The sequence below is a fragment of the Anomalospiza imberbis genome, chromosome 3 (assembly GCF_031753505.1).
Source record: "Anomalospiza imberbis isolate Cuckoo-Finch-1a 21T00152 chromosome 3, ASM3175350v1, whole genome shotgun sequence".
NCBI lineage: Eukaryota > Metazoa > Chordata > Aves > Passeriformes > Viduidae > Anomalospiza > Anomalospiza imberbis.
The window spans coordinates 2,667,700-2,693,661 of record NC_089683.1 but is presented as its reverse complement, the minus strand read 5'-3'; the positions used below and the strand labels follow the sequence as shown (position 1 = coordinate 2,693,661).

The window sequence follows — 25,962 nt, the reverse complement described above, 5'->3', positions numbered from 1 at the left end:
CAAAGCCTGGCAGAAACTAATGAAAGAGTAGCAAACCTAATGTCAAATTAACTCCATGATACTGTGTTTAACACAACCACTGGGAAAATGTGGACAACTTGAAAAAAAAAAAACAACCCAAACTAAAATCAATTATCTGCTCTGTCCATGCAAAGAATTTTTCCAGCCCTCCAAAACTTTTAAGGCAACTTCTGAGTAATTTTTAAGAGGTAAGAACTCCAAAATTAGAGTATCTCCCTGCTGATCTTACTGATGTCATACAGAGATGCCCAAAGTGCCTTGTTTATATTTGTACAGCAGATACTGCACTGACACATCTCATTGGTCTTCTTGATCTGGAACTCCTGTTCCCATCTTCACGTGCTTTTCTACACAGCCATGAGATCTAGAAATAATGCTCCTGAGGGACTTCTATGATCAAAAACAGCTGCAAGAACTTGGAATTTTCCATTAAAACCCCAAAACAAATATTGCAAAATGTGGTATTATTGAACATGTTCCAACATTGCCAACTATCCACAACTTTTTAATGAATAACTACAGCAAGCATTATTTCGAACTGTTACTTGAGCAGGGCCTTGGTTATTTTCCCTTTTTAAAGTATTTTAATAAACTTATTCTGTTTAAAGATCAATTTACAAAGCAGCTAATTAAATCAACCATTTCAGAATCACCCTAATTTCATTTACCTCATTAATGAGTGAATATTCTCCACCACTTCATCCCCCCCCACACTGCAGTAAGAGCCTCTTATCCTCCTGCACTCCTCTGGCTACCTGTAATTCAGTTTATTTCCCCCTCTTTTTCCTTGTGAAATACAATCAACTGCAAAAGTAGCAAGGAATAAAATAAGACAGAGACAAGCAGAATGATTGGGGGGGTATAGGAGAAAATCAAGATGGAAAATACTTTTCCTGAGAACAGGACTGTGGACTGACTTTGCTGTAGGCAAACTTTGCTGCCTGTGTAGCAAAATATCCTCTACATCCCATGCTTTATCTGCTATCAATACTTTCACTACTGACAATGGGCTGTCAAATTTCCTTGGGGAGGCACCCAAAAAAGAGAGATAACCAAGGAAGAACAGTTGTGCATTTTTCTCTCTGAAATTTTGCAAGCAAAACCTCTGCAAATTTCTAATTAAGCTCAAAAGTAAAAGTGACTGATTTTTTAACGACTGAATCTTGCCCTTTAAGACAAAGTTTCTTTAGGTTCTGGCAGAAAAATTGTAAGTAGCCTAAAATATCAAACTTATTTACATTCCTTACACTAAGCTGGCAATCATCCCCAAAAAGATGGTCCAATTGTACCACTGTAAAGCATTAAAACTTCATGCTCATCTTTCACGGCTCACCCAAAAGCAACCTGAGGTACCTGAATATCAGACTGAAGGGAGAACTCTAAGGAGGTAAATAAAAAGCAATTTATTTTCCAGCCCAAACCCGCAGATATAAAATATCCAGCAGGTCCCAACCAGCCCAGTGCAGCAACACTCCCCTTCTTAGGGGACTTTGTGGAGTGGAGGCTGTTCAGGGGCTGCTCACACCAGCATTATCTGTCCTTCTCATTCCATCAAGATTTATTTAAACTCTTTTTTAAAATGAATTTCATCCTTTGGATGTGGGGTTCTCTCCCCAATTTGACTCTTCTGATCTCCAGTGTGGATACCTGGCCAGAGTGCTCTCTTCCCTTATTTTCTTGCACTGTATAGAGAAAGTAAGGAAAAACACATCAAGGGTTTCTCACCTACTCTCACAGCCCAAGCCCACGCTGATACAAGAATCATTTACCCAACACTTAACTTTCTAGGTGATGGAGCACAGCAGAATAATCCCATAAAAACAGCTACGAGCTAAGTCCATGTCCAATTGAACTCGCAGAAGTTCAAAGCAATTCAATTACCCGTTTGGGAATAAGGCCAGACAGCAGCCTTAACACCTCTAACACTTGAGAAAATGGCTCTGGACTCTTTAATGATCACAAGAAATCATTTTTTCCACTCTTCTACTCACTGTAGATGAGTAGGAAGCACTCTAGCATCACTGAGGAGATGCTCTTCTGCAGAGGTCCTTCTCCAATTTCCATTAAAATTCACAGCTTTATCTAATAAGCAAAGCTCAAGACTTACAAAACCAGTTGTGCTTTCTGCTCTAAGACCTATATTTGATATAATCTGCATAATATGGATGTGGGCAAGAGCCAAAGTGTTCAGAACAGGATCCTAAGTCTGGTAATTGGTTTAAGAATGATTCTGATCAAGTCCCATCAACTGAGGAGAGCAGGATGGGGAGAGATGCCAACATTTACCCTTCTCTGACACACAGCACAGGGTAGGACACCCCTGCACTGCACTCTCCTGCTCACAGGGACATCCAGGATTTGTCACCTCATTTATTACAGCACCAGCATTTTTCACAACATCACAGGCACCTCCTTGGTGTCACTCATGCCATCCCAGCATTTAAATGGAAGAGCAAAATCACAACGTAAATTGTGGCTGTCCAGCTGAAATAGGTTCTTCCGAAGTACCCAGCTAATAAAATCACTTGTACAACTCATTAATTAAACCGGCGTTTTATCTACCATCACAGTTGAAAGTTGAACTCCTTAACCTGCCAGATTTTTCCTGTATGTCTGTGCATCCACTGTTGGTGAGAACTGCAGCCTGAACAGCTCTGGAGGCGGATGTCCTCCTGATATTAAAAATGGGCATTAAGGATGCCATGGCTATTTCCAAAGCAATGTAATTTGCTTATCACCCAGTCTGACATTCAACCACCAAATACACATGAAGTACTGCTCCCAAATGCTTCCTACGAGAACCAGTGACTACAAAGAAACTCCACTTCCAGCTGCCCACTCTGAATTTTTTAACCCTGTTTTAGGTTATGCAAGCTTGTTTCTCTCTCCACGCATATTTATGAGATCCGAGGACCAAGCATTGCTTCATTCAGTCCTTCCTTTTCTACACAGAATTCCAGGCTGGTGTTGGTTAGAAGGGACCTTAAAGCTCATCTGCCATGGGCAGGGATGCCATTGAGAGATGATCAGGGCCCTATCCAACCCTCTGCCCTATCCCAAAGGATGCAGCTGGGTCTTACGAGATGCTCAAAGGAAGGGCTTTCATTGAGCTACAGCTGTTCCACAAACAGCACTGACATGTATCACCAAAAAAATCCCAGCATGTTCTGAGTTGGAAGGGACACACAAGGATCAAGCCCAGAGACAAAGACTGTGACCCTTCCAGGGCACCTCTAAGGCACTGCTGGAAGAGAATTGGGGCATTTGGGGCATAACAGTATCCAGTCTTCTGAAATTCAAGCTTTGGCTTTTTCTGTTCTTACTGAACAAATGGATCTCCTTCAATTTGGAGGGTGGTGAGGCCCTGGCACAGGTTTCTCAGAGAAGCTGCGGCTGCCCCTGGATCCCTGCAAGTGTCCAAGGCCAGGCTGGACTTGGAGCAACCTGGGACAATGAATGGTATCCCTGCCATTGGAATGTGATGATCTTTAAAATTCCTTGCAACGCAAACCATTGTGTGACTCAGTGATTCACAGCAATATAAATATTTCAGAACCACCTAAAACTTTGCACCATATTAAGCAAAGCTGCCTTCAAAACCAGGAGCTGATGCTGTGAATTCTGAGGCGTAACAGAGGATTAAGGATCTGACTCATCACTTATGCTCATCAGTTGCAACTCCAGTATTTTCAGAGGAGTTGTACCAGTTTTCAAGAGAGAGAGAGAGTGAGAGAAAAAAGCTCAGGCCTGAAGTGCTCATCATGTCAACGAACACAGAGTCATCCTCATCCATACGTTTGCATAATTATCTCCTGCAGTTGCATCTCTGGGTTCTGATTTTCAAAAAAAAAAGGCCTCTACTCCCATTCATCCTGATTCACAAACAAAATGTAATTCTTGTAATGACTGCTCTCATCCCGGGGAAACGAGAGCCTCGCGCTGCAGCAAGGAGGGAAATCAGGCTCCGAGCTGAGCCACAGAGCCCCAGCGTCACCAGCTCTGTTTAGGGATGCAAAACAGCGGCTCCGGAATGCAGAGCTCTGCCACACGCCTTCGATCAAAATGGGGACAATTAATAAGAGCAGCCTGAAACTTCTGAAAATAAATCCGGCGTAATCAAATACTCACCGCTACACAAATTAGGGGAGGCAAGCTGAGAGCAGAATATCAACACATCGTTTCTTCAGGAGGCTTCAAGTTTCTCAGCTGGTTAAAGAGCCCCAAACCCTGACTCACTGCTCTACACAAGCTGTTCTTCCACTTATTCCCTGAAATTCGTTGCTGATAAAATAATTTTAATGGATGCTGGCAGTGAGCAAACCCAGTCGTTTTGCCACTTGGGTGAGTAACTTACTCTGCTTTACATCTCCGGGAAAGAGAGAGAGAACTTGAGACTGATCTTACAAGGCAAAAATATAATATAAATGGCAATTATTGTCATAATCCAAGTCTTACAAAAGAGACTGACCTCTGACTAAGCACAGGGCTGGCAGCCAGATATTTCTGAATTCTACTCAAGGCACACACTGATTCACACTGACACCTTATCTGTCTAACCCTAACCTTCCCTACTTCCAAAATCTGGGTTTCCTGCTATTGTTGCAATTCTACAGCAACAAGGCAGGAATTCAAACTCTGAGTCTAGATTCAAGGGCAGAATGAGGGATCAGCAGGACTAACAAACAGAGAGAAAAACTGTTGTGGCAGCTGAGTGCTGAACCAGGGCCCAATGTCCAAACCTGTGCCAAGAGCAAGGAGGAGCTCTTGGATTTGGGAGTCAAAGACTAAACTTTGGATATATAAGCATTGCAACAGCTCTCAAAGCAGGACTCCTGTGCTTTAGTTACAGTAAATCTCATGAACACACTGAAACAGTGTAATCCATATGAAGAAACAGTCATTTAAAAAGTCATCAATAAAACTGAGACATGGGCCTGCCCTAGACACCAGACTGACCAATCCCTGGAAGTGTCCAAGGCCAGGTTGGATGGGGCTTGGAGCAACCTGGGAAAGTGGGAGGTGTCCCTGCCCATGGCAGGGGTGGGACAGGACGAGCTTTAAGGTCCTTTCCAACCCAAACCCAAAACACTCTGGGATTCTATGATAATTCATAATTTTCAGCCATCAAGATTACAGGGTACAGTGCTGTCTTCTGCCTCCTCCACTTAATTTCAAAATTTGACCAATCCTTTATTAAAATACAAGCAGAGTCTCAGAACTCTTCTCCATTAATTCTGTCACTTGGGGTACCTAAATACTCCAATCACAAGATCCCTGTGAGGCAGGCAAGTAACACTACACTCATTTTTGTGACCAAGAGATCCCAGAGAGGGGCTGGACTTTGGACAAGTAAAGATGACTTCTTCAGAGTCACTCAGGAATTTTGCAAGAAGGCAGAACAAGAGCCTGGCCAAACTCTGAGCCTTTTCTCACCACACATACAGGGTCCATCTATAGCATCACATATGACAAGGTGTAGGGCAACTTTCAAGAAAAGCCATTACCAGGATTTCTACCACCTCTTCCACACATGAAGAAAAAGAGACATTCTGAAGCATTTCAGGCACCTTCATCCTCCTTCAGGATCCACCACCAGCACTAACAACTAAAACACTTCCTTAAAAGAGAAATTAATTACTTCAGAAAACTAAAATCCAAACCCAGCAAACAGCTGAATCTCACCTACCCCTGTTTTTGTGCTTAACTACAAAGCAAATTATTTTCCACAAGAAAAACAGTTTGCAAGTGCAGCATTACTGGCACAGCCTTAGTGAAGACAGAGATTACATTTGGAGAACTCAAGAAGAAATAGCAGTCTCTCCTTGAAGAACATAAATCATAATAGCAAAACCCATCAGCTTCTAGCCACTGCTGCTTCCATACTGGAGTTTTATTTTAGTTAAAACTATTTCAGAAAGAAATTAATATCCTAATTAATGCTCTTAAAGCAACAAACATGTCTGGGTGTAACCCAGACCCAAACCAGGGAAATTTCATGCATGACAGACAAGACCCAGTATACATTCCACACTGCCAAGGCCACCACTAACCCACATCCCCAAGTATGACATCCAAACAGCTTTTAAATCCCTCCAGGGGAGGGAATCCACCACTTCCCTGGGCAGCTGTGCCAAACCCTTTTGAGGGAAAAAACTTCCCCATTCAACAAGATTTTTTTCTTTAGGCCACTTTTGCTATGAAATCATGAATTAACTCATCTGGTTCATGTTAAAGTAAAACCAAGGACTCGGGCAGGACATTGTTTCAGTTAAAGAAGCTAAAAAAGCCAAATGAATGCTCCCAGAGTCACCCACTATTTACACAATACCTTGTCACTGAAGACAAAAGGAGAAAATCGGCTGAGTTTTCTGTTACCTGAGTTTAATTAACCTGTTTTGTGTCACAATTCAAGGACACTGCACAGGTACAGCTCAGCCTGTGGTGATTTCCTAAGCCACTTTAAATCCAGTGCCTGCTCTTCAATCCATGCTGACTTGGTGGAGTTCACACTCTTGTTCTTTTCTTCCTGTTGTTTTTCCCAAATGATGACAAGGCTTCAATCCAGTCCTTCCCCATCTGCATTATTCACCCTGATTTTCTTTTACTCACTGCCCAGACTCCATTGCTGGCAGTTAAATTCATAAGCTCTGGCCTGATCATTCAGGTAAATTTGAAGTGATGGCAGTGAAACTGTCTGGTTCTATCAGAAATCATACTTTGAAGGATGTAAAACATACTGATAGTCATAGCTCACTATTAACACACATTAATTAATCAATATGGACTACAAAGCTCAAGTAATTACTCCCATATTTATGGGGAGCCCAATAGAGATAAAGCTGTGTTGGCTACAGGACTTAGTTTTAGATAAATTCTTAATTCTTGTGAGGCCAAGATCAAGAGTTCTGTGTTCACACCATGCCTCAAACTTCTCTCCAGCAATGACTCTCATCCTAAGGGTAAAAAGGAGGCAGTGAAATGGTAACTTGCACCCAGGTGACTCCTACTCTTAGGAGTAACCAAGTACTCTCTTACCACAGCAGTTCTGCAACTCTTCAATCTTAATCACTATTTAAATTCAAACTTTTTAATTTTTTTTAAAGCTCCATTTTGTTCTTTCCCTTTCACAATCCCACTTACCCTTTTAAAAAGATAGCTGTGGTTTAACCTGGAAGCTTTCTATCTGAATGGGTCATCTTGGCCCATTTCCTCTAATTTAATAACTCTCTAATCCCCTCCAAATAGGTTACCCCAAGTTTTCCCTCAGTCAAAAATTATTCACCTCTACTTCTACAGCATCTTCCACGGCCACATTAACTGCACATACACTGGAATAAATCAAGGAAGCTGCTACTGCTCTGCTGGGAGGTGGCAGCAGAAAACTGCACAGGGGCAGAACATGACTGAAATCGAGCTGAAACACAGGAGATTCAAGCTATGCAATTCCCAGTCTGGAAATTTCTGGCCAAAGCCTGACACAAAGCTGTGAGATGTCCTTGTGCTCACTCCAAGCACAGAGGAGCTCTGAGGTCACCCAGCAAACTCCAAATTACCAGGATAACAAAGATGCCCAGGGTGATGTGGCCTTACCTTCAGACTTCTCTCCTGCTGCGAACCAGATCTTTACAATTTCAAGTGGTGATTTCAATACTGAAATCCAACATACTTCCAGCTAAAAGGAAGAAGAGGAGGTGGCTCAAGGGACTGGCAGCAAAGTAGGAAATCACCAGTTTTGAACAGAACACTAAGCCACCGGGAATAGAAAATCACTAATTAATGGCTTTTTGAAATCCATTTAGTGTTGGTTTCCAACACTAATCCCTGTCAGTCATTATTTTTTGCTGTGACTCCTTCTACTGTGACTGTGACTGCACTGCCACTTGCACTATCACTGTCCAAGGATACATCTTCATCCTTGAAATAATCCATCAGGGAAAATGTGATGCATTCACAGCAGCCCAGTTCCTTGCTACCTATCCTGTAGTAAAGGTTCCTCTTTCCAGCTCAGGCTGACAGAAGGAACAATCTGAAGTCAAGAGGTCAAAGTATCTCAGGATCTGACTGCAGGGGACGAGCATTTGGTTGTTCCTGTAACAGGGATATTGTGAACAGCCATACAGGACTGGCCAGTGGGAGATGAGTGACAGAACAGTGCAGGTCAAGCCCTTCTTTTCAGCCTGACAAACTTCAAAATTCGAATTAATTTGCTTATTTATTGAAGAAACAGCATGGAAACCAACGAAATTGAAGATATATAACAGAAGTAATTAAAAGGAACAAACTGATTTCAAATTCCACAATGAGATTTGAACAACCTCGATTGGCACTGGGACTCAAGATACTCGGGTGGCTTGGACCAACACATCCAGCACCAGGGTCAGGTGAGGTGCCCAGGTTTTCTGCCTCTGCCAGAGGCTACTAAATTGAAGGTGGCTCATCCCTTTCAGCAAAGCTAGAGTGGTGCTAAACTCTTTATCCCTCTCATTTGTTCAGCTGATGTATGGAGATCTCTCCTTTAACACTGATTTTTCTCTGATCAAGACTGATTTTCTAAGAACTGTATCATTTTCCTTCTGTTTCAGTGACAGAAATGTAGAAGCATGAACAATACATGAACCAGACCAAGTGAACAATTCAATGTTACTACTCCCCAATTTAAATGTTCAGTTATTTTACTATACCTGGTTGAAGAGTCTTCTCTGGTTTAAATCTTACACTAAACCAGTGAAACTCTCCAACTCAGCCAACTGCTCATAATCATTGTAACCATTTCTCAGCTCTTTTTAGACAATTTAACAGAACCACACCACAAAATTACTCTTAATTGTTGTGAGTTTCTTCAGCTTGTACTTACACTACTGGAAAAGTTCTGAGCATACTTTACATGAGGATGGGACGTTACAAAGCCTCTTGAGGGTCTTCAGTGTTATTCACCATTCTGTAAGACACAAGGAAAAGATCCAAGAACATTAGAGATGTCTGGGAGAAGCAAAGGGATCCAATCACACCATTCTGGATAATGTGTCACTAATCCAGACTCACAGACTTCAATGCACATGGGTAAATTCTTATGGAGAAAGTTGATGTCTGGTGTTGTAATCAGTCCAGAGACAAAAATTTAAATTACAATTGATTTCTTTCGGCCACAAGTAAATTAATCTATGCAATCATTTAGCCTTATGACAGTTACCTACCCTTTTAACTCACAAAAGCTATTAAAAGGATTATTTGGCCAACATCCGCAAAGAGCTCAGGAGACAGGTACTGTGATCTGAGGAGGAATGACCTAATAGAATTTTCCTCAGCTATCACTGCTGATGTCTTTCTCCACAAACTAACACGGACTGAAAGTGCTCCAAAAGTCAAACTATTAACCAAGAGGAAAGAGAAAAGTAGGATGGTGTCTCCAGGAAGAGCTGGGATAGAAAATGGGTGGATACAGCAGCACAGGGAGTTGCACAGGATAATTTCCTCTACTCCATCTCTAACAACAGCAATTGTGGATTGCTAATCCCTGGAGTGTAGCCATGGATGGACACATCTTGGCTCTTCTCGGTGGTTAAAAGTGGTCTAGACATTACAGAATGACTCTTCCTCCCTCAACAGCTGCTGAAGATGTTGGGGAAGAACTGCACCTCTCCCAGATGGAGCCCACTGGACACATGGGGATGCAGAGGCACAGAGCTTGTCAGGCTGGAAAAGCCCTCTACGATCACAGAACCCCAGAATGGTTTGGGTTGAAAGGGACCTTAAAGCTAAACCTGTCCCACCCCCTGCCGTGGACAGGGACACCTTCCACTATCTCAGGGTGCTCCAAACCCCATGCAACCTGGCCTGGGACACACTTCCAGGGATCCAGGGGCAGCCACAGCTTCTCTGGGAAGCCTCTCAGGGCCCCACCATCCTCACAGTCAAGAATTCCTTCCCAATATCCCATCTATCCCTGCCTTCTGGTAGTGGGAAGCCATTCCCCCTTGTCCTGTCCTTCCATGCCTGTCCCTCCATGTCCTTCCGACACTGGAAGGGGCTCTGAGGTCTCCCTGAAGCCTTTTCCAAGCTGAACATTCCCAACTCTCCCAGTCTGGCTCCAGAGGGGCTCCAGTCCTCAGAGCAGATCCGTGGCCTCCTCTGGTTTCACTCCAACAGCTCCTGTGCTGAGGACCCCAGAGCTGGACACAGAGTTCCACATGAGGTCTCACAGAGCAGAGCACAGGAGGAAAATCACCTCCACCAAGACCATCAAGTCAAATTGTTACCCCAGCACTGCCAAGGCTGTCCCCAAGTGCCACATCCACACGGCTCCTAAATCCCTCCAGGGGTGGTGATATCATCTCTACGTGTTTTTTTTTCCCCTTTTTTCCTCAATGAAGAACCTCATGAACTTTCAGGACCAAAGGCTGGGCTGAATGAGCTTTCCCAGAAGTGGAAGCACTCAGCTTTTGACCACCAGCTTTCCTGGGAGGTTTAAGCCTGTCCAAAAGAGCCTTCTCCCACCCAGCTGTGGCCAGGGAAAGCTCTGGGTGTTTCCAGGGAGGGGAGGTGCTGAGAGTCGGCTGCTGCTCTTCTAGAACAACTCATTTGACCGACACTGAGGTCCTGAGCTGCCTCTTTCCCTCCAGGAAAAGAGGTCACCAAGATGAATGGTCCCAGCAGAACCCCACAGGCCACGTTCTGAGAGCTGGGAGAGAATCGCTGACACCAAAGCACTGATGGATGGAAGAGCTAAACACTCAGGTCCCTCCCTGTCAGCCACCCCAAACCTTTTAGAGAGACTCCCCCACCAAACCCCTCCTCTGTCAAATCTCTTAACTGCATTTTAAACGTATTCCCCAAGGCAGTCACAAAAAATATGAGATCATGCTGCTGACTTCTTGCCAAATTTTAATACAGAGAGCTGTTTTGTTTTCCAAAGAGGAACAAATTAGACTTGAATATATACAAACTTTCTGAAGGTCAAAGGGGCTAATGATAAAGAACTGGATTCCTCAGAGAAGGATCTGCTTCCAGGGTGAGGAGTATGGATGTAGCAAAGAAGAAAATTCAGAAAGGGAAAAAAAAAATCACCTTCCATCATCATGAAATGCAGGATTAAAAGTAGAACATGAGGAGATGAGATAAGAGAAGCAAAGAAAAGGCTGCTGTAACTCAGGTTTTGAGATGACAAAGGCAGAAGGATGATATTAGTGATAGCAATGAAAGAGGAAAAAGCTGGTATGGACCTCAGATGTTTTAAGAGAAGAGCTATTAGGATCTAGACCAAATTTGGGACGTGATTAGAGGAGGAAGATGAGCTTTTCCAAGAGACTGCAGATCTGTGAGGGCAGACAAGAGGGCAACAGGATTTCAGCAGAAATAAACAGCAGCAACACCATGAGAACATAAGGATAATTCTCTGGTTTTGCTACGTTAAAGTGTCAGGCAGGTTTACTACACTCAGAATGCAACCACAAACTGTCCCAGACGAAGTAAGGAAGGACAGGGAAGGCTCAGGTCTGCCTTGGGAGAAGGACTGGTAAAAGGAAACCCAGCTCCAGAGAAAGGAGAGGAAGCTGGTGCTTCCTCCGGCCGCTGCCAGCCCCGAGCGGCCGCTATTGAAAAGGGGCACAAACAGTCTTTGACTCCACGTTGGTCTAAAGTTCAGTGGCACAGAAATACCTTCCCCACCCCCAGACACATGTGAGAAGTTGCTTCAATGCTTTTGTCGCTTAAGGGCACATCAGGCAGGGAACAAGCAAACCCTTCACCTAAAACTGGAGTCAAAACAATTCAATCCCAACCAACATAAATTCCATCAGCAACAAATCCTGTCTCTGAATCATGACTCAATATCCCTCTTTCCTTCAGTCTCCTTTTAGCACCAAAGCAGCCTGAGCACAGCAGCCAAGGCAGGTGTCACCACTCTTAGTGGTGATATGGGAGTAAGAATTCACAAACCTTTGCCCTTTTCGCATTATTCATTAAATAAATTATCTGCTAACCCGAGGAAAACACAACCAGCTCCCCTTCCTATTTCTGGTAGAGACAATTATTAAAAAAAAAAAAAAGTCACTATTAATATGGAAACCATGGTTGCAGTTGTAGAATCAGATGTAATGAACAATCTTGTCCCCAGCTTAAGTTGCTATAAAGGCAGCTTAAATTTACAATGGAGGAGTCTTCATGGCAATCTGTTTTTCAGATATTAAAAATCTCATTTTCTCAGTGCCAAGGACAAGTGGAAGTGTGAAGCACTGGAGTATCAACTCTGCATTTGTCTCACTTGACATGAAATCATTCTCATTTTAGTTCTGATTTTTAATACATTCTTGGGATCTCCTTCAGTTGTCTTCATTTCTCACTGTGTGCAATTAAATGTTTTGAAGTAGAGTTCACCCTTATCCACAACACCCAGCAGAAGCAAGGAGAAAGTTACTTGGTAAAGATGAGCCTGATATCACTTATTTGGAAGAGAAACTCATTTTCTCTTTTAATTTCTGAGTGACTCGCATAGTATTTTTTTTTTTTAAAAGCCATCACTTTGTATTTCACTAATACCTTCCTTGGTGAGTTCTTAAAATGGGCTTTACAAATAACAAACTAAAAGCTTTTTTCCTTGGGGAAGACAAACATGACCATTTTGACACAAGTAAAACAAGAACAGAGGGGCTGAATTCTTGGCTTAAAGCTACCCAGGGCAGTATCAGTGGCTGAATACAGCGGAGGCTCCAGCACTATAATTTTCACACCACTTCTGAAATGCAGAATCACCTAGGTCCATGCTGGTGAAGATATTCAGCCCTAAGAGCAAAGTCCTACCACTGCTGAACTCGCATTAAAAGGCAGATCCCCAACTCCATGCATAATTACAAACCAATACTCTCCTACAAACAGCAAGATTTAAAAAATTTAGGTCTTTTACTCAATGTACAGCTTAAGGTCTGTAGGAATTGTGAGGAGGTCTTCCGGGTAGACCCTGTGCACATGTGTGTACACATGACCATGAACATGTGTTGGGGAGATTCAGGCTGGACATCAGGAGGAATTTCTTCATGGAAAGGGTTGTTAAACGTTGGAATGGGCCCAGGGAGCTGGTGGAGTCCCCATCCCTGGAGGTGCCCAAGGCACAACTGGATGTGTCACTTGATGCTCTTGTCTGGGTGACAAGCATCTGTCAAAGGTGGGACTCATTCCAACTGGATGATTTTGGAGGTCTTTTCCAACCTAAATTATTTTGGATTCAATAGTTTTCTTTACACTGAGGCCAGTGTGAAGTAAAGCTGTTACCTGGTTTAACTTCTGTCCCAAGACATCTCACCCCAAAACCAGCAAGAGACCAAGGATCCATCCACTTCAGTTCATCCTGGTGATTAATCACCCTCTCCACTATAAATTTGTACTTGATTTCTACTATGAATAGGTCTGGCTTCACATTCCAGACAGCAGCCCTCCTCTGCCAGCTCCAAGTCCTTTATTCCTGGGAGATGTTCAGACAGGCTCTTATTTACCCAGTGCTTTTAAAAGTCCAGGTACTGCATTTGTATCAAAACTCAAATTCTTCTGGGTACACGCACAAAAGTAGGACTAATGTCCAAAATACTGGAGCTAATCTAGGACTCTCTAGCCCATTTTCCCAAAATAGGCATATTAGGAAAAAATAATTTAAAAAAAGCTCTGCCATATGACTCGAGGATGTGTTTTATTTGTGCCCTGGGAAGCAAGGCTAGGGACCTCCTCCAGGCACTGCCACCTCCTGAGCACCACCCACGGCTTGGTGACGTGCAGCATCCAGCTCCACGTGGAAACCCTTTTATCCAAGCTCCCTGCTCAAGCGGGGCCATCAAAGCCAGCTGCTCAGGACCACGTCCTGAGTATCTTCAAAATTTAAGACTTCATTTTCTCTGAGCAACCTGCGCCAGTGAGTGGAAACACTTTTTATGAACATAAAAATCCTTAGAAAAAACGCTCTAAAGTCACCTCCAGCCACTGCTATTTTCATTCTTACTGTGACTGTGTTGTTTACCAAACTTTTCACAAGTACAACCCTGGAGCAGGCCATATTTTGGGATTATGGCGAGGGAATGCAGCGGCTCCTTGTCAAGTTAACAAGTTTACAATTTTTTTATGGAATCTTGTTTTTTCTCTGAACTCTGAGGGGAAAACATCGACATAAACCTCTCCCCTTTAAAAAACAATCACCTCAATCTTTATGATAGAGCCACAGCTTATCATTTATTACATGTAAACGTAGAAAAGCAAATAAATTATTTCTCCTACAATATGCCCCGCAGCACATTTGCACAGGACAATTAAACAAGGATCACAGTCAAAACTTTTTCTCCCTTCTTCTCCTTCCCAAATCCCATGCAAAAGAAACCTCCTTGGTCAGATTTACTGGAATTTCCCAGAGCACGAGGCAGAGGCCAGGCTGCATTTCGAGGCAGACTGGCAACAGATCCCACTACAGAAAAATTGAGGTCACAAAATCATGAAGATCCCCAAACTCCAAGGCTTCCAAAAAGGCAGAAACGACCATCTGTGAAACAACCCTGAGCTGCTTCAGAAGTTCCAGAGATCCATCAAAGGCAATGCAATCCCAGTAAAAGGATGTTATTTAGTGTTGCTTTGTCCTTAATGGCAGCTGGAAATTAAATTCTGCCACCAAGCCAGCCCTGCAGACCCATCTGAGCAGAGCACCTGGGTTGTTACTTTGGTTATTGCTTACAAATGACCTTCCAGCCTTAACATCCCAAACACCTACACTCATGTATCTCCTGGATTGCTGCACGTTGACCCCTCCAATCATGGCTAAAAATTGCCTGTAATCAAAGACCAGACTTGAATTGGCTTTTCCAGCTGAAATGACATGTGAATGTCACCAACAGAAGAATGGCAGTGAGGCACAAACTCCTGACTTGTAGGGACAGCCAATGACTGCTACAACTCCATTTCCTTAGGGATCAAACGGGTTCTCAGCCACCTCAGGTCACTTTGACCACTGAAATGGGGGAGGAAGAGTGAATTAGGAGCCACCTGACTCCACAGAGCTACAAGAGACAAGACAGGCTCTGGAGTGGAACTGAGATTTAAAGCCCCTACCTGACACCAGCGGGGTTTGCACCTTGAACTCCAGGTACACCCTAAGGAACACCCCTTCATCCTTAACAAAACTGATGGATGGGAGACTGCCAAGTCCTTGAGTCTAAGCCTGGGCCAAACATACAATAAATGAGAGGTTATTGTACATAACAATACAATAAATGAGGTTTTTCCTTCAAAAACCATCCAATTAACACTAATTACCTTGACAGTTTTCTGTGAGGGATACAGGGGCACAGGAGCCCTGGACATGCCTAGTGAAATGAGGAGCTCTATTGCCAAGCACAACGTCCGCATGCCATGAATCCACCTCCACTGCAGACTGCTTGTCCCAAAGGGGATTCAGGAGTCCACTAGGAAGAGAAACTCACAGATTCTGTGTGGGAAAGGGTAGGGTCAACAAGGGACAGTGCAGAAGATACAACAGCTCCAAGAAATCCAACTGGACAAGAAGGGACCCTCCTTCACCCATGACTCTCCAGGGAGCACTTCTGTAGATGCCCCAAACCCTCTTTAGTGGAATTCCAGAAACTGCACTTGGCATTGGGTCTTTGACAGAGGTAGATTAATTGCAAGACAAGGGCTTTGAAATGTGTTGATAGAATCAAACTTGATTTCCTTTTTATTTGACTTGATTTTAACTTTTCCTGTGCCAAATCAGGGAACACTTCCAAAAGCTGCATTTTTTCATAGAGTGGTCCACCATGCTTGGAATCTGCATTTGCATGGATGTAAAACCCTTGGCAGGGACAGTGAACTGCAACTACACAATCCAGTAAAGATGCTCAATACAAGATGCACATTCAGGTGAATTTAGTTCAAGAACCTACACACAGTTGCTGACCCAAAAAAAGAAACCAGAATTCTATCTGCCATCACTTGTACCAGGAAGAGGAAAGAGAAACAAGTAATGCTTCACAATCCTTTATTTTTGCACTGTTGTATGGCTCAAGAAAAAGTATTAGGAGGAAAGTGGTATCACTTAACAATAGCAAATTCATTGCATAAAATTTAAGTATTATCTGTTTTAAAACAGGCTTTGGATTTAAGATCATCATTACTTTTTTCCCAAAAAAGGAATGTGATAAAATGCTGTACAAACAATAAACTTGGTAGGAACTTTACAAATTATAAAATAGCATTCTGAAAAATGCTGTGAGCTCCCAGTTACTTGTAATAAAATAAGAATGCAGCTCTTTTTCACCTCCAAAAAAAAGTCTACATAAAAATTGTGCCATAAAAGGAGGCTGAGAGCAGGGCAGTGTCACCAGGGTCTGCCCTCTGCTCATAACTGCTGGAGGTCACAGGGCACCCAGGGCACCCATCTGTTGTTCACTTCAGAACACAAGGAGTTATCTGAGAATCCTGACTCTGTCAGGGATGCTGGAACAGGGTTGGGCCATGGCAGGCATGTCCCCACTGCAGCAGCACAGATCAAACACGTCCCCTTGCCCCGCTCCACCCCGTGCCCTTGTCAACCTGTTGTGCTGAAAATATCGATCTGTGGCTCCACTGTCCTTTTCTGCTTCCCCTCTTCTTCCTCCCGGCTGACCTGGACTTTGATCAGCTTCCCCTCTACAGGAATTATCCATGGCAAGCAAAGAGGCCGATCAAAGTTTCCTTTTTCACAGCTTTGCCAGAAAGCCTGAGGGGCTCTGCCACCCCTGCAGAGGAACACGGAGCAGCAGACGCAAGGGAGAGGATGAGCTTTTAGTCCAAGGTAAAGCTGTGCTCTGGTGACTTTATACCAGAGACTTCATCCTGTTTCTACCCAGTGACTCATGCAGAACAGAGATGACTTGTCCCTGCCCAGGGCAGGGGGTTGGAACTCACTGGTTTGTGACGGGGCTGAGACTCAGACACTCATTCCATGTGTGACACCCACCCTGCTGAACTGCAGGTGGGAGCTGCTGGTACCCTGATCTGAGCACAGAGTCCTCTCAAAGTGGCATGAAACAAAATACTAATTCCAAAGTCAAGAGCTAGAGAATCATAGATGGTTTGTACTGGAAGGGACCTTAAAGCTCGTCCAGGGTCACTCCCTGCCATGGGCAAGGACACCTTCCACCGTCCCAGGTTGCTCCAAGCCCTATCCAACCTGGCCTTGGACACTTTCAGGAATTCAGGGACAGCCACAGCTTCTCTGGGAATTCCATCCCAGGGCCTCCCACTCTCACAGCCAATAATTCCTTCTCAACATTCCATCTAGCCCTGCCCTCTGGCAGTGGGAAGCAATTCCTTGTGTCCTGTCCCTCAGGTTCTTGACCAAAGTCCCTCTCTGGTTTTCTTGTTGGCCCCTTCATACCCCCTGCTTAACACTTTCCCCCCAGAAAAATAAATAAAATATTCCCAAGCACCTACTAGAAATGGCAGTAACATTCAAGCAAACACCAAGTGGATGCTCCAGCCACACATTCCAAGAGCAAGCACAGTCACTTCTGCTTAGCCCAGACCACACACCCAAATGGAGATCACTCGCCAGCTAAATATTATTCTTTCAAAGGCCTTCTCCTGCTTAACATATTAACAGGATTTATAGGAGTGACTGTCTGGAACACTGCTTAACAATGCTAATAGCAGAGTTCCAAGAAATCAGTAGTTTGGCAATTGCAAATCCAGCAATACATGCTGAAGTATGTGCTCACGCTTGCTAAACCTGTAATCCAAGTTCTCTCTTTTTTTTTTTTTCCCTCCCCATAATAAGTGGTTTAAATTTAGTAGGAATGATTCACTTGCTGCAGGTTCACTTGCTTTATTTCTTTTCTTTCTTTTCTTTTTTTTTTTTTTTTTTGCACTTGGAATCCATCTTGGATGACATCTAACAGGAAGGCTGGAGGAGGGAGGCAGAACCTGGCTTTCTAAAGAAAAGCGAATCTATTACACTGAGCATTTTGTGTAATTTTAAGTATCTCCATAACTCCCATTTTCTCCTTCAATAAGCAGCAGATACAGGGCAGACACAGACCCAAGCAGGGTTCTAGTGGTGCTTGTGCTCTAAAAGCTGAGTCCAGGCTAAAGAACAGATCATTCCCTGTAGGCTTAACAAATACTCCAACCCCAGATGTTCTGCTCCAGCACTGGGATCTCAGAATCCTGAATTACTGAGGATGAAAAAGAACTCCAAGATCATTGAGTACAACCTGTGACTGATCCCCACCTTGTCACCAGTCCAGAGCACCAAGTGCCACATCCAGTCCTTCCTTGGACACCTACAGGGATGTGGACTCCAAACCTCCCTGGCAGCCCCTTCTAATGCCTGACCACCCCTTTGTTTAAGAAATTGTTCCTAACATTCAATCTAAACCTCCCCTGACACAGCTGGAGGCAATTTCCTCTTGTCCTGTCTGTTTTCACCTTGGAGAAGAGGCTGATCCCCACCCAGCTGCTCCCTCCTGTCAGGGAGTTGTAGATGCACCTGGGACCCTCCTGTGCCACTCTCAATCGAACCAGGCTGAGCAGCACCCTTGTTTTGCATGAGCCAGGCTTGGGGACAAGGAATCATGGACCCACAGGATGGTTTGGGTTGGGAGTTAAAACTCATCCCATTCCATCCCCCTGTCACGGGCAGGGACACCTTCCACTATTCCAAGGTTGATCCAAGCCCCGTCCAAGCTGGCCTTGGACACTTCCAGGGACCCAGGGGCAGCCACAGCTTCTCTGGGCAACCTGTGCCAGGGCCTCACCACCCTCACAGGGAAGAATTTCTCCCCAGCACAGAATCCAAACCTACTCTCAGTTCAAAGCCATTCCCCTGGTCCTGTGCAGAACTCTGGCAGGTGGCTTTTGATGCATGGAAGGGGCCAGAGAAAGAAGGAGGTAGCAGAGCAGGTGACAGCTTTGGGACAGCACCAGAGGACTATTACGGCAAAACTTTGCTAAATATATCAGCAGTGCAAAGTAGGTGGGTCAGAACATCCCTCCAAGAGAAATCCAGATTTGGAAGCATAGCCCAAGTGACAAGGTATACGTTCAAAGTAGGTATAAGCACAAATATAAGGGCTTCAAGCAGAACACTCAGAGGATTTGGAGTTTCCCTTCCCCCTCGCACATACATATTCAGCCAAAAGCACAACAGAAGTCTGCAATGGAAAATACTCTTTAGGAAACAGGCAAGGAAAATAAATGGATGCACAGAGAGGTGAACTGACCTCCAGTCTCAAATGAAATTATTTAGGAAGCTCGAGACCAAATTTAGACTGAGCTATCGGCCTAAACCCCCTCACCTGTGAGTGGGCTGAGACTCAGCAACTCATTCCATGTGTGACACCAATCCTGTGTATTTCCTGAGCACTCAGGACTGTCAGAGCTCTATAAACCAAAATACTGATTCCAATGTCAAGGATTATAGAATCACAAAATAGTTTGTGACAGAAAGGTGGTTTAAAGCTCACCTTGTTCCAAACATGACACCTTCCACTATCCCAGCTTGCTCCAAGCCCTGTCCAGCCTGGCCTTGGACACTTGCAGGGATCCAGGGGCAGCCACAGCTTCTCTGTGCCAGGGCCTCCCCACCCTCACAGCCAAGAATTCCTTCTCCCTAATATCCAATCTAAACCTACTCTTTCTCAGAAAGAACCATTCAGTAAGATGAGGACAAGAAGCTTAGGTTGTATGATGGAGGCTTCTGAAAAACAGATGAATTTCATTGGGCTGTGACAGAGTTCTGCTGAATCTTCGAACAGGAAATCCAGCTTCAGCTGTGGGTATGTATTGGAAGTGTTGATAAAAGCCAAAATTGCAGAACATTTGGAAATGCATAATTTAGTAGAGGACATTCAGTACAGATTCATAAAAGGAAGGTCATGCCTGACAAATCTGCTGAAATCCTTTTTATTATACGACCAAATCGTTAGGTTAGACAAGAGTGAAACAGTGGACATAAGTTATCAGGATCTCAGGAAAGCATTTGATTTTGTACCACTCAGGCTGATTTACAAAGTCATAAAGTATTGTGCAGGGAGAAGGAATTGAAATGGATTAAAGAACATTTTCGGGATAGGCACAAAGGCAGCAGAGTGAGTAGAAGGAATCTGAAACATAGAGGTGTAAAGGTCAAGCTGCTGCTAAAGGTATAAGAACGAGCTCTGAGCATTGTAAAACTTCAGCTCAGCTACCATTTGAGAGGCAAGAACACCTGAATGTGGTGGCAGAACTGCAGAAGGGTATTACTAGTGGTAGTAAATTTGGAGGAAATCAGGTACAGAAAGGTGGCACTTGCCAAGGTGCTGTACCAACCTGTGGGATTCACCTGTACTAGAGCTGAGGTGTGAAGGGAACTTCTGGCTGGGAATCCACACTCATTTTAAAGAGGATTCAGTAATTTTATGGTCATTAATAAAATCTGCAGCTACGCATGCTGTGGTAATGATTTGGGTAATTAAGTCTGAAGCTTCTGGGAATTAAGCTGATGGCCTGAAAGGGTCAAAAAGAAAACTCCTCCGGTGCTTAATCAGAGGAAGAGCTTTGCAAGCTGGATGGGTGCATTAATTGTCCCATACCGACCACGATGTGACACACAAAGCTACATCCAATGGCCCTCTGGGCTGATCCAGCTCAACTCTCCACAGAAATCACCATGATTTCATTCATGTAGGACACACCAAAAGAAACCAGCGTGGCTTTGTCAGCCCCTCTGAGACAATTTTCCACAGACAAAAGGAACTCCCACTCATCCCGAGGTTTTCCATGGGCTGCTGGTAAAATCTTCTCCTGAAAACTGCCAATTATTGTCATGGCTGGTAGACTGGACACGAGCTCTGTTGCTTGATGATGATGCAAGGAGTTTTTATCCTTTGTCTTTTCTTCCCTAAGCGAGCAGCAAATCTTTACAACAATGTCCTCATGAGCCAGGGTAAAATTCCCCACAGAAAACTGAGCCTCAGCTGCTGCTACTTGGCTCAAGGTCAGCTGAGATAAAGATGAGAACAGAACGTGGATCTTCTGATTCCCACTCCTGTGCCCTGAATTCCAGGCCACAGCGCTGCTGCCACCACCTGTGGGGACAGCCTTTCAATCTTGAAGGCTGTCAAAAGCCAGCAGCTTTTCTAAGCACTAAAAATCACTTTAAATAAACTTGTTTGAAAAAAAAAAAAAGTTAGGGGAGAACAGGTGGACTCCTGTGACACCAGAATTCTTCAATGCACAAAGAATCTTTCATCTCACTGTTCTACACGGCACCTTTAAATATTCTTCTACATAAAGGCATGATATGCAAGAGCAAAAGAATAACTGAGAAACAGTAATCCGTAACAGATCAACTGTGCTTTATCTACACAGATTCTGCTTTCATAAAAGCACAGAGGAAAGAGGGGGGAAAAAAAGTACATTCTTATTGTTTTCTGAAGCTTAAAATAACCACAAAGTGAGAAAAATCAAAGCTGTTCCATAGAACAACTAGGAAAAAAAAGTCTCACTGAGCATTTGAGAAAGACAGTAAATGGCAGAAGATGGAATTAGAGATGTAGTGAGTGCCATGGTCACCAAGCTTAGATCCTAAATTTGGTTTGTGCTTAAACCAGGGTGGTTAAATGGAAGGATCTGCTAGAATGTATGTGCCCCATATATAATTATAGCTGTCCCTGGCAGCAAAGGCTACAGTTCTGTCTGCCATTACATTCTCCATTTTCACTTGCTAACTTCTCTGAAAACTTTATTTTTTTCCATATATAATACAAGTGGACGCAGGCAATGTCTGCAGAAAACCTGCTAACTGTGAGCCAGTCAGAAGGTAAAGGGATGGGAAGAATCAGGAACAAATTATCTGTACTCAACACGGGCAGACTTGCCATCAATTTATTCTCAAAGCTGATTGATTATAGACTTTTTGCACTTCCAGAAACAAAAAGAAAATGCATTACCTACTACAGCTGGTTTATGAACCAAAGATTTGAGTTTAGATTAAGCACAAGGTCCAGGCTGGTGTTGGGGGATTCAGCAGCAAAGTGGCCAAAATATTATCTAAAACCCATCAATTTATCCACCACATTCAGATATTTTGTACATTCCAAAGCATTGAGCTGTAACACCAGCGGGTGGTTGACATCAGGGTTTGTCCAAACCCTCCTTAACTCAACCTGTGTCACCAGCTGGAATGACAATCCACAGAAAAAAGAAAACTCTGTAACCCCTCTAGGCTTCTCCTTAATCCAGAAGATTCCTAGCCACGATACAGCTTATTCCCTAAACCCCCTCTGCAGCAGCATTTTCTGGAAGCTGTTATTCCTGAGAGGAGCTCTCCACCCTTTCCTACAGCCAAGGAACTGTACGGTATCTACTTGTTCCTGTCCAAAGGGGCCAGGTACCAGCTCAGAAATTCAAAGGGATCCTCTCAGAGCAAGGCTGAATCCTCAAAGCTGCATCCCAATGCTGTAAGGAGATAACCAGAAACCAGAAACCATCCCAGGAATTATTCCAGCCTTTCCATCATTTCCAAACACCACACCTCATTTCCATCTCCACATCTCACCCTGTCTTTCAAAGATCTGGGAAGATTCTTTATATTTGGCCATTCAGACTCCTGGAGGGAGGTTTGTATTTATGTATTTTTATTGTAAATTTTTTTAAGTAATTTTAACATAATTTTATGTAATTATGTGTTTTTATGTACACATTTTATTTTCAACCCAAATAAATGGAAGAATCCATTAATCTCATCCCATTCAGTCGCACTCTAAAACAAGAGAAGCAGCAGCTGGAGACAAACCCAAATTTACACGTGTCATTCAAGTATTAATTAAAGTTACAATAACTGTCAATTTAAAATAGGTGCAAGATCTTTCTGTGGTGTGAATGCTTCCATCCCTTGATTTCCAGCTGCTGGGGTACCAAGATGAGCCAGCAGCATCCCCCCAAAATATATTTCAAGAGTCGTGGTTGCAGCATCAAGGAACTGCAATTTGCCCCCGTAAAACTGGCTGATTTTACCAAGTAAAATCCAAAAATATCTGTGCAATATCTCCTGTGTATCAGTGACAAAACAATGAGCTGCTGTTAACAAGCTTCCAGTTTTAAGGGCAATGAAATAAAAAGCCCAGTATTTTTAATTCAAACATGACTTCCACTTTGATTCTGAAATTTCAGTAAGTTTCCAAGCCTTCTCCAAGTGCATGAATATTGATCAAAAGGACAGCCAAGATGTCCGAAGGTCTTCACCTCAAAATCCAGGTAGGAATGAGTGTAAAGCCTTTCCTGTGCAAGTTTTAGATCCATCCCCATCATCACCTTATGGTTTTTCTCTGAGCTGGACAGGTACTGACTTGGAAAGTTACTCTTCCTGTCTGAGAACTAAAAAATTTAGTTACACAAGAGAAGTATCCAAGTTTGGAAATTGGATGTCCACCAGAGGACTGGAGGATGTATAAATCAACACATAAGGCCTAAAATATAAGAGCTACTGTTTAATGCAATATGCCAAAAATAAAATGTGAGTTCCTCCAGACAGTCTGCAACAGGCAATTATCTAAAAAACAATTTTTCACAAAGTTCTGCACATTCCTGCTGACCAACAATTCTTCTGCCAAGCACAGGAGATGGGAGGATGAATTTCTATCTTTTTAGTTAGTTCTAAGAATATTATCCAAAACATTGACTTATATAAAGGGGTACTTTCAACTTCAATTATTACTGATTTCTTTATGATTCTTTACACCCAGTAAAGATAATGCACTGGCACACTTATATAAATCTCTGTCATCATCCACCCAAGGAGACAAATTGTTAGGCTAGTTTAACCCCTGCTGAAACATGACTTACCACTGAAAGCACAGCCAAATTCCCATGCCTGAGGTCAGTCCTAAAATTTAAACAACTCCTGAAAGACATTCCAAAGTTACAGCAGCAAGACTGCTGCAAGTTCCTCTAGAAAACAGAACAGCACAAAAGTCACTGGCTACGAGTTCTCATCTCACAGTCAAAATAGATGGATCTTCCTAGATTGATTTTGTATTTAAAAAAAAAAAAATCTGATTATCACAGAATCCTGGGATGGTTTGGGTTGGAAGGGACCTTAAAGCTCATCCCATTCCACCACACCTTCCGCTATCCCAGGTTGCTCCAAGCTCCCTCTAACCTGGCCTTGGACACTTCCAGGGATGGAGCAACCTATTTTAGCTTTTCCCCTCTTGCTGGCACTGATTACACATAATGAGCTCTACAGGAAAGGGATGATATAAATAGTGAAATAACTAGATCACTGGAAAGGGTTAAAATTACACAGTGCTGGTTGGTGCCCTGCAGTTCTCAACAAGGATTTGCACCAACAGAACCATTTCAGGATTTGAGAAAGAAAAGGAGAAGTGGGGTAACTCTGACAAGTCTCTTTTTTTTAGGACCTCCTTTACAATCCAAAGCAGAAAGTGAAACATCTTAGCCCTTCTCCCACTGTCCTCACACAGTTCACATTTGCTCTTATTTCAGCTCCAGCTCATGGAGTCAAATGATCTGAAGTGAAAAAATAAAAGCTGAGAGAGGTAAAGTAAATAAATACATCATATACCTTCCTGTGTCCTTCACTTTGCCAAACTCTGACTTAATAAGAATTTATTTGGTATATCTGATGCTGTAAATAACAAGCAGCAGTTAATATCAAAAGACTACTCAGCCTTAATACTTTGGAATATAAAGATCTTGGCAAAAAACCAAACAGGATTGATCTAAAAACTCTCTTAACCTGCAAAAACTAGTTTGGAGCCACTTTTACCTGTGACTGAGATTGATCAGGCAAGAACCAGCAAGTGCCTTTGTTGAAAAGAGCTCATAGCAGTAGAGCTCTAGAATGAGGGTCAAGGATTACCAGGAAAAACGGTAATGGAGAGATTTGGGCAGGGGCAGAGAAACAACACCTGATGGCCCAAATTTTGCCAGTCAGTCTATAAATCACAAAATCATTTAGATTGGAACAGACCTCCAAGATCATCAATACAACCTGTGACCCGTGATGACCTTGTCACCAGCTCAGAGCACTGAGTGCCACATCCAAGCCTTCCTTGGACACCTCCAGGGATGGAGACTACAAGCCATCTTGGAACTGCGGAGTTCCAAAGCCTGACAATCCTTTCCATGGAGAAATTCCTCCTGATGTTCAACTTGACCCTGCCCTGGGGCAGCTTGAGGCCATCTCCTCTCCTGTCCCTGTTCCTTGGGAGCAGAGCCCAACTCACACCTGGCTGTCCCCTCCTGTCAGAGGGAAGAATGTGCAGAGCCAGAAGGTCCCCCTGAGCCTCCTTTTCTCCAGGATAAACAACCCCAAAAGCTGAAGCTGTGGGTGTGGTTTCTGCCACTTCTCCAGCTGCCAGATGAAGGCTGACTTTTTGCAAGGAGTGCTTTTACTGCCATCACAGACTGGTTCCTGGGCTCGTCAGCCAGTCTGACCCTGCAGGATCCGATGTTCTTAAATGGCCTGGGCACAATTTATGTGCAGCCGTTCCGGAGCGTGGATGCACTGTAAAACATGGAACGGCAGGAAAGGCTCGCTCCACATCCACAAGGAGAAAACTGACACCATAAGTCAACATCCAGTTGGCTGGGGGAGAAAGGGGGATGACACACACACAGCATATAAATGGATGAGATCACAGCCTCAGCGCCCGCTCTAAAGCAATCGAGTAAGACTTGCCCTTAATATTCTTAAAACGTTTTTATTTTTGAAATATAAGATGTGAAAGTGCCCCATTTTTCACTGGCTGAAGCCAAACTTGAAATAACAAAACGGTCCTAAGTAGTTAACAGGCTACAAAACTGCCCCTGATTTCCAGGCAGCGCTGCAGACTTGCAGAGTAACACTGTGTACCCATTAACTCCAAGTCCACAATTTGGCCAGAATTTGTTTTGCTGCATTACAGCCAAATCACTTTTTGTGTCTGTCTTCCT

The 25,962-nt window shown here is 43.5% G+C and overlaps 1 protein-coding gene and 1 long non-coding RNA gene across 10 annotated transcripts in view; both read right to left on the bottom strand.

The window, feature by feature from the left end:
* HMBOX1 (homeobox containing 1) overlaps nt 1-25,962 on the bottom strand; it is a 104,597-nt gene that overhangs the window by 49,626 nt on the left and 29,009 nt on the right. For 7 of the 9 annotated variants that reach the window (XM_068183147.1, XM_068183152.1, XM_068183146.1 and 4 more), the window contains exon 2: nt 8,876-8,959. In XM_068183147.1, the coding sequence (XP_068039248.1) occupies nt 8,876-8,898 (23 nt within the window). In that variant the 5' untranslated portion in view covers nt 8,899-8,959. Of the gene's footprint in view, nt 1-7,611; nt 7,694-8,875; nt 8,960-25,962 lie in introns of all 9 variants that reach the window. The other 2 variants (XM_068183149.1, XM_068183150.1) reach the window with 2 other exon arrangements.
* Nucleotides 1-25,962, bottom strand: part of LOC137470114 (uncharacterized) — a 96,071-nt gene that overhangs the window by 63,390 nt on the left and 6,719 nt on the right. The gene's annotated exons all lie outside the window — the stretch shown is intronic.